At 35.5% G+C, this 13563-nt stretch overlaps 1 protein-coding gene across 10 annotated transcripts in view; it reads right to left on the bottom strand.

Moving 5' to 3' along the window:
• The window catches only part of VPS13B (vacuolar protein sorting 13 homolog B), a 491276-nt gene that overhangs the window by 243579 nt on the left and 234134 nt on the right, over positions 1 to 13563 (bottom strand). For all 10 annotated transcript variants that reach the window (XM_075495027.1, XM_075495031.1, XM_075495030.1 and 7 more), the window contains one exon: positions 3143 to 3270. In XM_075495027.1, coding sequence (XP_075351142.1) covers positions 3143 to 3270 — 128 coding nt within the window. The remainder of the gene's footprint in view (positions 1 to 3142; positions 3271 to 13563) is intronic.

The following is a 13563-nucleotide window of genomic DNA, read 5'->3' as shown; positions in this document are numbered from 1 at the left end:
ATGTTTCACTTGACTAAAATTTTGTACAAGTTATATACTTTAAAGAAAATATTATTTTCAATAATTTCAGGAAACAGAGTCATTTTTTCAAATAACTTCAGGGATATTTAGAGGCATGTGGAATATCTGGCTAAGTTTTATATGTAATAATTACACACTTATTTAGTTGACATTCATTGCAACATTACTCATTAATTCATTTGCTTTTAATACAGATCCTTCATTATTCTCGCTGGAATTCAGCATTAACAACCAATTAAAAATAATTGTGTTTATACTGCTCCACAATTTTAGCAACTATTAGTATGAAGAACACGTGAAAAGTGGGTATTGCCCTCCTACACAGCGTAACTGCCAAAAAGACTTCAAGGCTGCTTATAAAATCCTACGACAACTAAATAATAAAAACAACTTTTTATAGTTAAGTATGAAAGTCTTTTCACTTAAATACTAATGGCTTACCACAACTCCAGTGCACAAAATCTTCATGCAATATTCTATCATGACCAAGCCAGGGCTAGGGCTAAGCAAGTACCAGCTTTGGATCCAAAATAAACTTTCCATTTACTTTGGTTCCAAACACATTTACTTACTCAAACTTCCACTAAAAGAATAATCCTTTGATGATTTTAAGTTATGAAGTTCTGTTTTATCTGACGACAACTACAGACTTTTCTGTTCTACAATTGTGTTAATAAAAGATCCAGGAACATGAAAGTAGCTTTAGAAAAAACCTTAGAATCTAAGTGCTCCAGCATTTAACCAGACCAAATATTCTAGAAATCTGCCTTTTTCATCCCAAATGATAATAAAATACAGAAAATCTGTATGAATTTAACATATAAATATATTTATGTCTTTAATAAAATGGGTACTATGTTTAATAAAATAAATATATTATAGTGTACTTGAATTGAAAGACAGAGTCATAACCCTCATCATCTTAGCCTCTATACATTGCCTTGCACAAATTTCAGCTTTCCCATTTAGGCTGGTATTGAAGGAAAAAAGCTATATATATACATTTGTGTCTTGAAAAATGTATTTAAATAAAACTGACTTAGGGACTACTAGCAATAATAAAAATACCTGCAAGCATATCTATAAAACCTTCATATTTCACTAAGAAGGACTACTGCATATTTGTTTGGAAGCATGTGCTTGGATTTCTCCTGTGGTGTTTCCTTGTAGTCTGTTGAAACTTTTCACTGGTAACATGTAATGTCCTTCTGGCAAGATATGGGCATATACTTCACCAAGTATGATCAAAGCATAAGGATGAAACATATCAGAAGTGTGCAAGATATTGTATGAATTCACAGGGTCATTTAATTTCCACACAGATAAAAACTAAAAATATAATTTCGTATTCATAATGATGAAAACTGAAAGCACAAGTACCTTACCAAAAAAACCCTGTAAAAAGTAAATTAATCTAGAACCTCAAACACCAGAAAGTATCTAATACCAAAAAATCCTCTGCCAGTATTAGCTGTAATCCATGAGTGTATTATGTCAGAGCAGTGATATATTTACAAATTACTCTCTGAGAGAACATGTGCCTATCACTGTCATCAGCTTTCATCTCCACAAAAATACTATTAGTTTGAACACCACCTTTTTTTTTTTTCTATTTGGTAACAGGAAAACTTAATTTTTAGCTGGTCAGTATCCTAACCATTCTTCGAAACAAATTCACTTTGCTGGTTGCTCATATAACAAAGTGTACCTTGAAAAATGTATGAGCGAATATCTTAGTCCTGATTCAATTTTCCCCATTTATAAAGGATCCAGCTCTTCTTCATCCTCATTATTATATTATTACTTTTACTATGAGTTAAACTGTAAGCCTCATTTATATAGGGAGTCTCATTGTGCTAGGTACCACCCAGATACATATCAAAAACACACTGCTTCCCTCGAAGAGCTTACAAATTATCTCTCTTGACTCCCCTTATCTAGCCATTTTAACCTCCAGTGGAGACAACATTAAGAAAGAAAAACAAGCAAAATACTCATGAAATAATGATGAAAGAGTTGGCTGAAAACTAAATAGAGTTAATAGAAAGCATATCCTCAACTTCAGTATGTTCTGCAATCAAGTCACAAGTCTGAAGTTCTTGCTCAGGCAAAACTTAAACTTTCAAACTTTCTAGTATTTTGAACCCAAAGTACTTTCTGCATGAAAGAGGAGTAAAACAGACACAGGTTCTGGGATGAGCCTGTATATAAGTAAATGTATTTCTTGGTAGGAAGAAGGAACGGGCATTCAATGATTACTTTCTTTCAGAAATAGGGTGGTTGTTTTTTTTTTTTATTTTAACACAAAAACAGTTTTGCTACTATGTGCTGGTGTACCATAAAATACCAATCTCATAGAATGTACTGTTCAAAAGGCACATATTGTAATAATTCTAAGTTAGGGTAATTTCTAAGCAGGCACTTGATATATACTTGGAAGAACAGAGTCCTAATTCTAGCATGGCTAAGCCATCTAGTATTTGATCATGCAATCGTAAAGCTAGACTTCTAACATGGCCTTTTTTATGTATAGTATGTGTATATACTGCTACATGAATACTCTGCTTTTATAGATCAGCGATCACAATCTAGAGCAGTCTAGGATGAAATGGTTTAATCAGAGTGGTCATCTGCTCATCCTTTATGAAAAGGTAGACAAGTAAGCAGCTGAGTCATCACTGTGTAACATCATATTGTATCATACAGCCCAAGTATTTATCATACACACTTTCCTCAAATATTTTTGGAAAGGAAGGTATTCTGCAAATCTAACTGTGGATAAAGAAGTGTATAGCTATGTTTATAATACAGAAAAGTGTGACAAACATTTTTTTCTTCATATAAATTTTTAAAGGATATAAAAATATATATAAAATATACATATAGATATAAAAAAGTATTTCAAAAACTAATATTCTAAAACCAAAGCATTCTTTGCTTAATTTACAAAAAAACCTATATTTTATTTTTCATTCTCTAAGACTTTGAAACTACTGAAATAAGACAATAAAACTTGGGAGCTCCTTTAAAAACTCTCTAATAAAAAGCATGAGGATGCATAAAAAGTATCATAAAGTTTGGAAAGACATAGGGTTTTTTTTCCACTTCCTTTTCATCTTACCTGAAGTGTAAGGCGCTTAACTGCATTCCACACTATTCCAATAAATTCCTTCATTCTTTCTTCAGGACTTCTGCAGCTTTCAGATGAGTTCAGCATGGTTTTCACAGGAAGTGACAATGGACGAGATTCTAATGCAAACAACAAAACTCAGTTACACAAAGAATATATAACTAAGTAATATACTTACTGGTAGCAAAGAAAAAGATTACTTACTTTAAATTCTAAAAGATATTTTCTCTATGTATCTCACTAAGGATGTAATAATAGTGTGTCTATTATTAGTTTAAACTTGGCAATACAACTGTATCAGTTAAGCCTGGTGAGAAATGCAATGAAATTAAATGCTTAAACTTTTTTAACGTAAACTGCTAAGAAAATATTATGAAGAATGCTTGACCTAAGCAAATTAAGACAGTTTTCTAAGTGTGATAACCTATTTGGTGACGGAATAGCAATCCAAGAGGTTTTCACATACATTGCTGCCAGTGTAATCTAAAAAAGGTTTTAGTTTTCTAAACTCGTAAGAAATGAAAGGCAGCCCATATTAAATTACCGCCTTTGATTTATTTTCTTTAAAAAATTCACTTAAGAAAAACTTCAGTATGCTTCCAAAAAAAGCATAAAAATTAAACCACTTTCTTACTTTGTCAAGCTTAAAGGTACTAAAGTATGAAATATTTCAGCAAAATTCAGTGTTTTCTAGTAAAAAGAGAAATTTCCTTAAATTGTTAGTTATTTAATAACATGAATATGAAAAGATTTTAGATAACAGAAGCATTTAATTGAATATAAGCATAGTAGAACTTCAAAAGAGGACTAGTGAGGAGATCAAGTAATAACTACAAATTCATAATAACTGTATGAGTGGTACATAGTTCCTCCTGTCATCTCTTACAGAATATCCTCCTTCTTATGTTTTGGGACACCCACCAAATTATTGTCAGCTTCTTTAACATTTCCAGTTTTGGCCTACATGTTGTTGAGCTGACAGAACTGCAGGAATAAATTATGAAGTCTTCATGACTTCATTTTAAACTAAATTGAAATCAGCACAAGTGTGACAATTTATGTCTCACAATTATACAGCTAGGAGAAATCTGTGGCATACAAAGTACAGAAAAATTCTTAAAACAAAATTATGCTATCAACTGAACTTAGGTGAGCAAAAGTATATGCCCCTTGATATGCATCACTGGGTCTTCAGTCAGTTTTGATCATGCAAGGAAACATGCAAGGAATTAAAAATGAAACATCTGAGAGGTGAATTTCTGCCAAGAGCGTGCAATGTTAATGCCACTTGAGAAATTAATTTGTGACATTTTGCCCATCAAGGCTAGAAAAGACCGGAGTTGATTAATATTCTAGCCAAAATCCTTCAACAAATAGTATTTTTAATGATCTGAAAAGAAAGAGAAGCATTAATGTTATTAAACCGATGGGGAATCAAAAGGTTTAAAAAGAGAGGTTGTCAAAAGAGTGAAAGAGAATTTTTATGGCTGCAATATAATTAGTCCTCTCAGATATTCCTGGCTCCAAGTACGGATCTTTATCATAAGAATGATAAAGAATGAAAATTGGATCATGAGAATGTAAAAAGTGTGACATTTGAGGATTGTTTGTTGTCAGCTGTGCTGGAGAGACAAACAAGTAAATTGTTCATATGGAGAAGAAGTGTGGAGTAGCTGTTTAATAATATTGTCTCATGTGGACACATTTATGCCATGCAGTGAGTATTCCATTCACATTACAAATGGATTAAGTTAAAACAAAGACATTCAGTGAGGAATAGCCATTCTGCTTTAACTTCTTACCCTACCTCAGTTCACAACATCTTCTCTGTGTAGTCAGGCCCTACACTACACATATTACAAGGTAAGAATTAGGAACAGCTTGAGTATCAAGAAATATTAAAATAAAAGTTACTGGAGCATAGAACTCCAGAATAGAAGTGTGGGTAAGGGTGAGAACAGTATACAATGTCACTGTGAGACTCTGGAAATCTCACAGGCAGGAATGCTTCAGGTCAGGATGAATAGATAAATACAATGTAAAACTATATATTCTACACAATCAGCAGGGAATATCAACATCCTATGTCACTGAACAAGTGCATTCCTCGTGAGTGAGATCTAAAGCTAGGTTTTGTTCCAGTCTCCCATGTTTTGTTCGCTGGGAAACACACGCTCTGCTAGTTCTCTCTCAATTAGGGGAATCAACTTTCTAATGCCAGAAACAACTATCTATGAATTAAAAAATAAAATTAGCTGGCTGAAGCACCACTTGTTTCTCTCCATATATGTGCAATTCAAACCTGCGAAGCTGATTCAAATTCCAGGAATATCCATGACAGACAACAGCTTCACTGCAAGACCAAAAAAAAGAAAGCCTCAAAACCCAACAACCAGATAAGGAACCATTCAACCAGAAATAATGGAAAATAGAGAAATAGTAAGAAGTGTTTCAGAGTAGAAAGAAGAAACAAGCACAGAAGTAACTCCTGAAAAGAAAAGAAGAAAGAAGTCCTCTGTTCATTTTCGTCCTGCACTGGTAAGTCCCAGAGTTCTGTCTGAAAGGAAGCTGGGACAGAACAATGTCTTAATTCCCCATCAGGCAAGGCCATCAGTAGATGACAGTTGCTAAGAGACTGTAGTAGTCTGGTGCAGCTATCGTATGTGTTTGGCTAGTCCTCTATAGTACACTGGATCAGCTCCATCTGTCTCGCTATGAAGGTTAATCTCCTAAAATAATTATGCTACTCAGCTACTACTGAACTGAAAACCTAGGAACATTTCCTGGCACTGTAATCAGCCTTGTGTCGAAGCCAGGAGCCAGTGAGCAATAGCTAGATAGAAAATACGATTTGTATGAAACACTTACAAACTGATGGGGGGGAAAAAATGGAGGGGGGGGCTGCTTCAGGTTGTACAAGTTGAATTTTTAAGAAAACCAGTGTGCAGGAACATAAAATGTTCCTACTCTCATCTTCTAGTCCCATACTGTGTAACTGATATTTTTGTAAAAATATACACAACTATTTCAATCAACTATCAATCACTCAGAGGCTGCCACACTCACCATCAATTTCAGAACACACACTGGTAATGAACAGACTTTTTAAAAAGGACTGATCAGATCAATCAGGATTGAACTACCAGAAGCAGCAGTTTTCATAATTCATTTCATAATGTATGGTTAAAGTATAGAGGGAGTTCCAAGAAGCAATTCTGCAAAATTAATCATAAATGTACTCTCTTTGTAGAAGATGCCACTAAGCAAGACTTATAGGTATAAATTCTAGATAGAGGTGTCTTTCTTATATAGATATATGCCTCCTCCTCTGTGTTTTTTAGCCTACTGGGAACTGGTTGCTTTAGAAGTTTGATCCATAAAATACTTAAAAGTTTTAAAAATAAAAAGATCTTTGGGGAAAATGGTGCTATTCTGTGCTATTAATATTCAGTGACCTAAGGGAAAGGGAAAATAAAATTTCTGAAGTGCAAAAATTTGGGGCAAATGGACATTTCCTCAAATAAATCAAATAAGGTCCTGCATTTGGGCCACAGCAACCCCATGCAATGCCACAGGCTTGGGGAAGAGTGGCTGGAAAGTTGCCTGGCAGAAAAGGACCTGGGGGTGTTGGTTGACAGCTGCCTGAATATGAGCCAGCAGTGTGCCCAGGTGGCCAAGAAAGCCAATGGCATCCTGGCTTGTATCAAAAATAGCGTGGCCAGCAGGAGTAGGGAAGAGATGGTGCCCCTGTACTTGGCACTGGTGAGGTCGCACCTCGAATCCTGTGTTCAGTTTTGGGCCCCCCACTACAAGAGAGACATTGAGGTGCTGGAGCGTGTCCAGAGAAGGGCAACGAAGCTGGTGAAGGGTCTGGAGCAGAAGTCTTCTGAGGAATGGCTGAGGGAACTGGGGTTGTTTAGCCTGGAGAAAAGGAGGCTGAGGGGAGACCTTATCGCTCTCTACAACTGCGTGAAAGGAGGTTGTAGAGAGGTGGGGGTCGGCCTCTTCTCCCAGGTAACAAGTGATGGGACGAGAGGAAATGGCCTCAAGTTGCGCCAGGGGAGGTTTAGACTGGATATTAGGAAATTTTACTTCACTGAAAGGGTTATCAAGCATTGGAACAGGCTGCCCAGGGAAGTGGTTGAGTCGCCATCCCTGGAAGTATTTAAAAGACGATTGGATGAGGTGCTTAGGGACATGGTATAGTGGTGGTCTTGGTAGTGTCAGGTTTACGGTTGGACTCGATGATCTTAACGGTCTTTTCCAACCTATATGATTCTGTGATTCTGTGAAATCAAAGCAGGAAAGACCACAGATCAGAGATTTTCCACTACTGGGTTGAGGACTACTGATAATCTGTACTCACCACTGGCCTCGTACTTTCAGTTCCTCCTCTCTCCTTACAGCTAGCAATTGAACTAAAGGGAAGTAAAACACAATGCTAATACCTTATTCCTAATTTTTATGTGGTACAGATCTATCGTGTCTCATCCCTCTGGCACAAGACAACTCATTTCTCCTGGCCCACTGTGTGCCTCAGATACCTCATGCATTAAGAGGGCAGCAGCTTCTTTCTGGTTGGAAAAGGTTATCCTGCTGCAGGCAAACCCGTACTTTCAGTGATGCCCAGAAGCTCAGAGAGCTCCTACTGAAAGACAAGGTTCATAGACAGACACCCATGCAGCAGCATGCAGTAGGATAGTCTCTCCACCATCCCATAGTTTGACCGTACTCAAAATGCAGCTGACATATGACCTGGGCAAGCTTTCCTTCCTATATCACATCATCTGTCACATAGCTCTCACACATCAGAACTGAGTTAAGCTGAGAAAAATCCTAGTGGAAACTAATCATAGTTACTAAGAAGCCAAGACAGCAAAACACATGAACATTAACAGTATTTAAAAGAAGAAAGAAATCAAAGGAAAGTGTACTGTTATTACCTGGCTCTTTCTGGAAAGATTTTTCCTCTGCTAAAATTGGAAGTAGTCTCATGTATTAGACTCTATCATGTATTAGATACGGTTTTTTATCAGAAATAAAAACAAAAATACCAAGGTGTTTGCAACAAATGCAAGCCATTAAGGAACTGATCAAGTGATCTAAGGGATTAGAAATGAGATTAAAATGCAGTGGAGGAGAAAATTCAAACTTCAAACAACTCTGAAAAAAATCTAAATGGCCTACAGATTTTTTTTTTTGAAGATTAATTGGTTTCTTCATATTTAAAACAAAACAAAAACTACCCCCCACGCCCCCAGGGAAAAAAAAAAAAAAAAAAAAACAAAAAACAAAAAACAAAAAAAAACAAAAAAACAAAAAAACAAAACACAAAACCAAACACCAAAAAAACCCCAAACCAAAACCCACCACCTACTTAATACTTGCTCTTTTTTGTAAGCCAGCAGGTTTTGGTCTCTACATATAATACTGTGCAAAAGTAAAAATTCAGTGAAACTTCTTATATAAAAGCTTGTTTGTCCTTAGGTTTGCATTCCAATTTTCCTCATAAGTCTGCATATTTTTATATTTGCAACACAACAGAACTAAACATATATGTCTATATATGAGATATATGAAGGCATTACAAATGATTCACACTTCTGTGTATATATATATGATGGCCAAAGAAACAAATTCTGTTCTCAATAGAATGCACTCCCATATAATAATTTTATTCCATGATTTAATATTAAAACATTATACATATACAAGAAATTGCAAAACCACAAAGGAATATCTTGTTAAAAATAATTTCTATCTTAATGTACTATTTTTTCCCACAACCCAATTTAAAAATGAAAAGTTAACCTAAGCAGCAGGCTCACTGAAACCATAAGGTGAAGCTCAAAGCTGTATTTACCAATATTTTCTGAACCACCAGTATCCATCAGAAGTGTTTCAGAACTATTCACATTTTATTTTTGCAGCATCATAAGAGAAGTTATTCCCTATACACCCATTCCTGGATGACTGATATTTGAATTATTCATGTAACAGATTTTTTTTCTAAGGATAGACTATGATGATCTGTATGTAAAAAAGCTTGCACTCTTCATTAGGATGCTTGAGAATAAAAGCAGTACTTAACTAACTTAAATAGCAGCAGGAAGTCCTTTTAATCTTATAAAAATATGCTCTATATTTGCCCACATACTGAATAGTCTTTGCATAAATAATTTTACTGGGCTTTGAGCATTTTTGCACTCTACTTTACTAACGGTGCAGATAATATATTACTTTTATCAATCAAGATTATAATTGAGCCACACAGTCCCTGACAACTAGCCAGAGCAAGTCCTTTATACCCAGGGAGACAGCAGCGGTGAGGTGTAGTGACTAAATTAGGATGGTCATTCAATGAGTTAGCAGCAGAATAAGTGTTAAAATACACAGGCTTTTGACTTTTTACCCAACGTGCCTTTTTCTGGAGTAAACATATGTCTGTAAACAAAGACAAATGCGATATTAACATTGTTGTGCAAGCAAAAAGGATCTTTCTGTGTGAATGTGGGGGCTGGCTAGGGAATGGCTGTGGTCAGCATATTCTCCCACCAAATTCTTAACGATTGCTGCACTATTTCTGGCAAAAAATACCTATTTAGTTCTGGGAACAAATATAAAAAAAACCTGACTCTTTCATACAAATCAGTAACAGCCTTTCACAGGCAAAACTGAGGATATATTAGTAATTACAAAAATGTGTTATATGTGTGTTCATATCTAAAGTCTGTGCCTGAATTTATCTTAATAGCGCTTACCATTCCAAAGAAATTTTATACTATGAAGTAAGAATTTCAGCCTTTGGATTTGCAAGAACTTTTCTGGTAAATGCAGGAGGAATTCTGCCTAGTTTTCTGCCTTTTTAAAAATACACGAAAGTTCCTTAGTCCTTTAAATATAATCTAAAAATAAACTCCTATTCTTTCTCTCCCAACTTTGAATTTCTCCATACAGAAAACGTTTGATATACTACACTGGTTTTGTGTTACTAATGTTTTTAAAATCCACACACTGAACTGAAGAAATCATGCTGTCGTAACACACAAGTCAAACATTTTAGTAGCTATGAAAACTCATAATAATTAATTTTCAATATAGGTATGTGACTGTCCAGCCATTTAAAAGTTACCTTAAATCATCTGTGCCTGGAGACCTTCCTTTTAAACAATCCTTCCAAGAACTAAACCCCATTTATAAAAATATAAAAATCCTAGTATCTTCAGGCACCCTAGGTAAACGTGTGTCAGATTTAAATTCCTATATTTTACTTCGCCTATTTAGCATCTATTTAATTTCATTCATCTTCCCAAATAAATCAGTCAGTCATACATTTCATAGCAGGCATGAATAAACGATAATCATTCAGTTCATTGAGCAGAAACAGCGACCTACTAATTCAAATACTTCAGATAATCCATTGATTTCTCACCAGCCAGACTTCTCTCACATTTGCCAGTTTTTTGCATTCCAACAGCTCATTTTATCAGGAATCTAGTTCAGCATTCTAGCTGTACTTTAGGAAAAAAAAAACCCCTGCATCCAGTTTTGCTAAGTACAGGTCATATTCTGCCATACTGTACTCAACAGAAAGCTTATTAACTTAAGATGAAACTTCAAATAAAACCACTAACACAGCATCAGTTGGTCTAAATAAGACACGTCTACATTTAAAGCTTCCTCTTTTCTCCACTTTCATGGAGAAGTATTTAATAGTGGTTCAGAAATATCTCACATGTATACTTCAAAGGAATTTTAAGAATTACTTGAGTAAAGCTTTCAAAATTAAAATACTAACACTTCCCATAACAACCAGGAAGTTCCAGTTATAGTAAGTATCTAACGACCAACTTAGAAGCATGTTGTTATATCTACACTATCAAATGTTAGGAAGTGATTGAAAGGAAAGGTGAGGATCTTTCTTTGCCTGGTTTCCTATGGAAAGGCGGCTTATGCAATCCTATACTCCATGCATATGCATGCAACTCATTTGCTTGTCCTCTAATTCTTTTGCATTTGCTGGTCAATGTAAATCAAATTTGACAGGATAAATATCTCAAAGATACTATGTTTCTACAAGCTCTGGGAAAATAAATAAGCAGGGTAAAGAAGGTAGAAGTTGGCAACAGCAGCTCTGTCCGTATTAGAAATCAGACAATTTATACAGGACAGAGAATATAAAGGTCACCTAAGACAGAGTTTTGAACTTTCTTGTTATGACACCATCCTCCATCTGCTTGAAATACAAACAAATAGTACACTAGGTGTAACTTAGCACTTATGAAACTTTAAAACTCTAATTATTTCTCTGTAAGAACAGTAGTTCCACGGAACAAAATATCAGTGTTTCAGAAACACAAGTAAGAGATTTTTCCAAACTGGAATGATTTCATGTCCTTTCTTTCTCTCCATATGCACATACTCTTATGCACCACATATACACTTCCTGCAGAATGAAACAATGCTGGAATCTCTTCTCAGCTTTGAACTTGGGACTGATACTCCATGGTAATACTGAAATTGTAGTGGAATTAAATGACCAGTGCACTCTGACCTGTGGACCTGATCAGCCTGGCCTATGGAAAAAAGATGTCCAAAACCCACCACTGTTTAATTCTCTTTTGCAAATGCCCTTGCAAATCTATCGACCAGACAATAAAATGGAGCAATCTCTGGTCACAGGCACTAGACCTAGTGATGAAAACCACTTGCCTACTCTCATATGCCCTGATGTACACTCACAACATGGCTGAAATGCAGCCACCCCCTGTACCATGACCAAATACCTGGCTGTTGCATAACAGGGATCAGCAAAATTTTATGTGACAAGTGTACTTTCAGTTACAGGACAGGGCATTTGTTTTCGGGTGCCTTTGTAAGAGGCTATTGGGCCTACTCCAGCTGAAAGGTTCACGTCTTCTTAGGTGATACATTAAATTCCACTTACCTACCTATCCTGTGGCTATAAGAAAAGTCAACTGTCAGGATTCCGAGTGAGTAAGAAAATTAATAACCTTTTCAGCCTCTCAAGTAGCTTCTTTCATTAAAAGCGTTCCTCATACTAAAGAGCATGTGCGAGGCTACTTTTCTACTGTTACTGAAAAATTAGATACCACAGCCAGTGGGTCACACCTCACAAGACAGTATCAAATTTGTGTCTGGGATATCATGGTTACTTCCAAGCACTGCTAAACATTGGATGTCATGGTAGGTGTTGATAAAATTAAATTTCAGTGTAATGACTACCAAAAGACCTCACTAGGAGGCAGTAAAAAAAACCCCCAAAAAAACAATTTCATCTTTAAGCATGGAAAATGTTATTATATTTCTCAAACAAAGCAAAAATAATTATAAACATTTAATAACTTAATATGAATGAAATCTACAAGTTATTTTAGTAATGAATGAGCACCCATCTTGAATGTGTGAAAACAGACACTTTGGCTTTAATCATTATTCAATAGTGTGCACAGGACAGCTTTCAAAGACTGCCCTATCCATCTACTGCAGTCCATATTATCTTCCTGTATAGGTATGCTACATATGCTATACATATATATTACATATTTGTACACACATATAGCAGTCATTTTGCCACTATCCAGACATAAGAGCTATACTTCTATGTATAGCTACGGGTCTGCAAATCACTTTTCATTGACCTAACAGGGAACTGCTGAACCACTGAATGGGAGAAGTGGGTGGATGGAGGAATTGAGGTGAATACTTACTACTTTTTTTTTATATTCTTTCTTTATCACCTTGCTTGTTCACAGCCACATCATACAAAACTTACACCATATATTCTATTATCTTACTCTGTTTCTGAAGCCTCTGTGGTTAAGGAGGAGGTTTATAAATAACTACAATTTGAGACTTAAGAACAGAAACCTTGGATTTTCACAGACAGATACCATATAAATAGTAGTTTTGCTCTTTTCCCATGCTTCATTTTTGGCAAGTTCTCAGCAGCCATTAACTAATAAACTGAACTCAAGATCAATGTTTTAAATCATTTTACAGCTGTGATTACAAACTGCTTTCATTTACTACATAGGGTTGGTTTCTAGCAGTTCTCAAGGGAGTGACTGCTGAGATCATGCTAGACTTGAAAAGGATAAATTCAAAATCACCACCTGAATAGCACGATTTTAAGACACAATCTCTTTCAATCTGCAAAGACTATGCATATGTGCTTGCTATCAATGGAGGAATCTCACTTTTCTGAGAACTTAAGGCATCTGTAGCTAGAGCCTTGATGATTAAGAAATAGGAGGCTTACAAGGATTGTTGCCCCTTTTTCCTAGAATGCTTTTGTAGCATAGGTAGCATTATACATCCTAGACCTACAATCAGTGTCATATGCCTGGTTTAAAAAGGTGAGACAAATAATGAAAGAAAACTCAGACAGA

Source organism: Mycteria americana, chromosome 2 (assembly GCF_035582795.1).
Source record: "Mycteria americana isolate JAX WOST 10 ecotype Jacksonville Zoo and Gardens chromosome 2, USCA_MyAme_1.0, whole genome shotgun sequence".
Classification (NCBI taxonomy): Eukaryota; Metazoa; Chordata; class Aves; order Ciconiiformes; family Ciconiidae; genus Mycteria; species Mycteria americana.
This window is presented reverse-complemented; position numbering and strand designations above follow the sequence as displayed.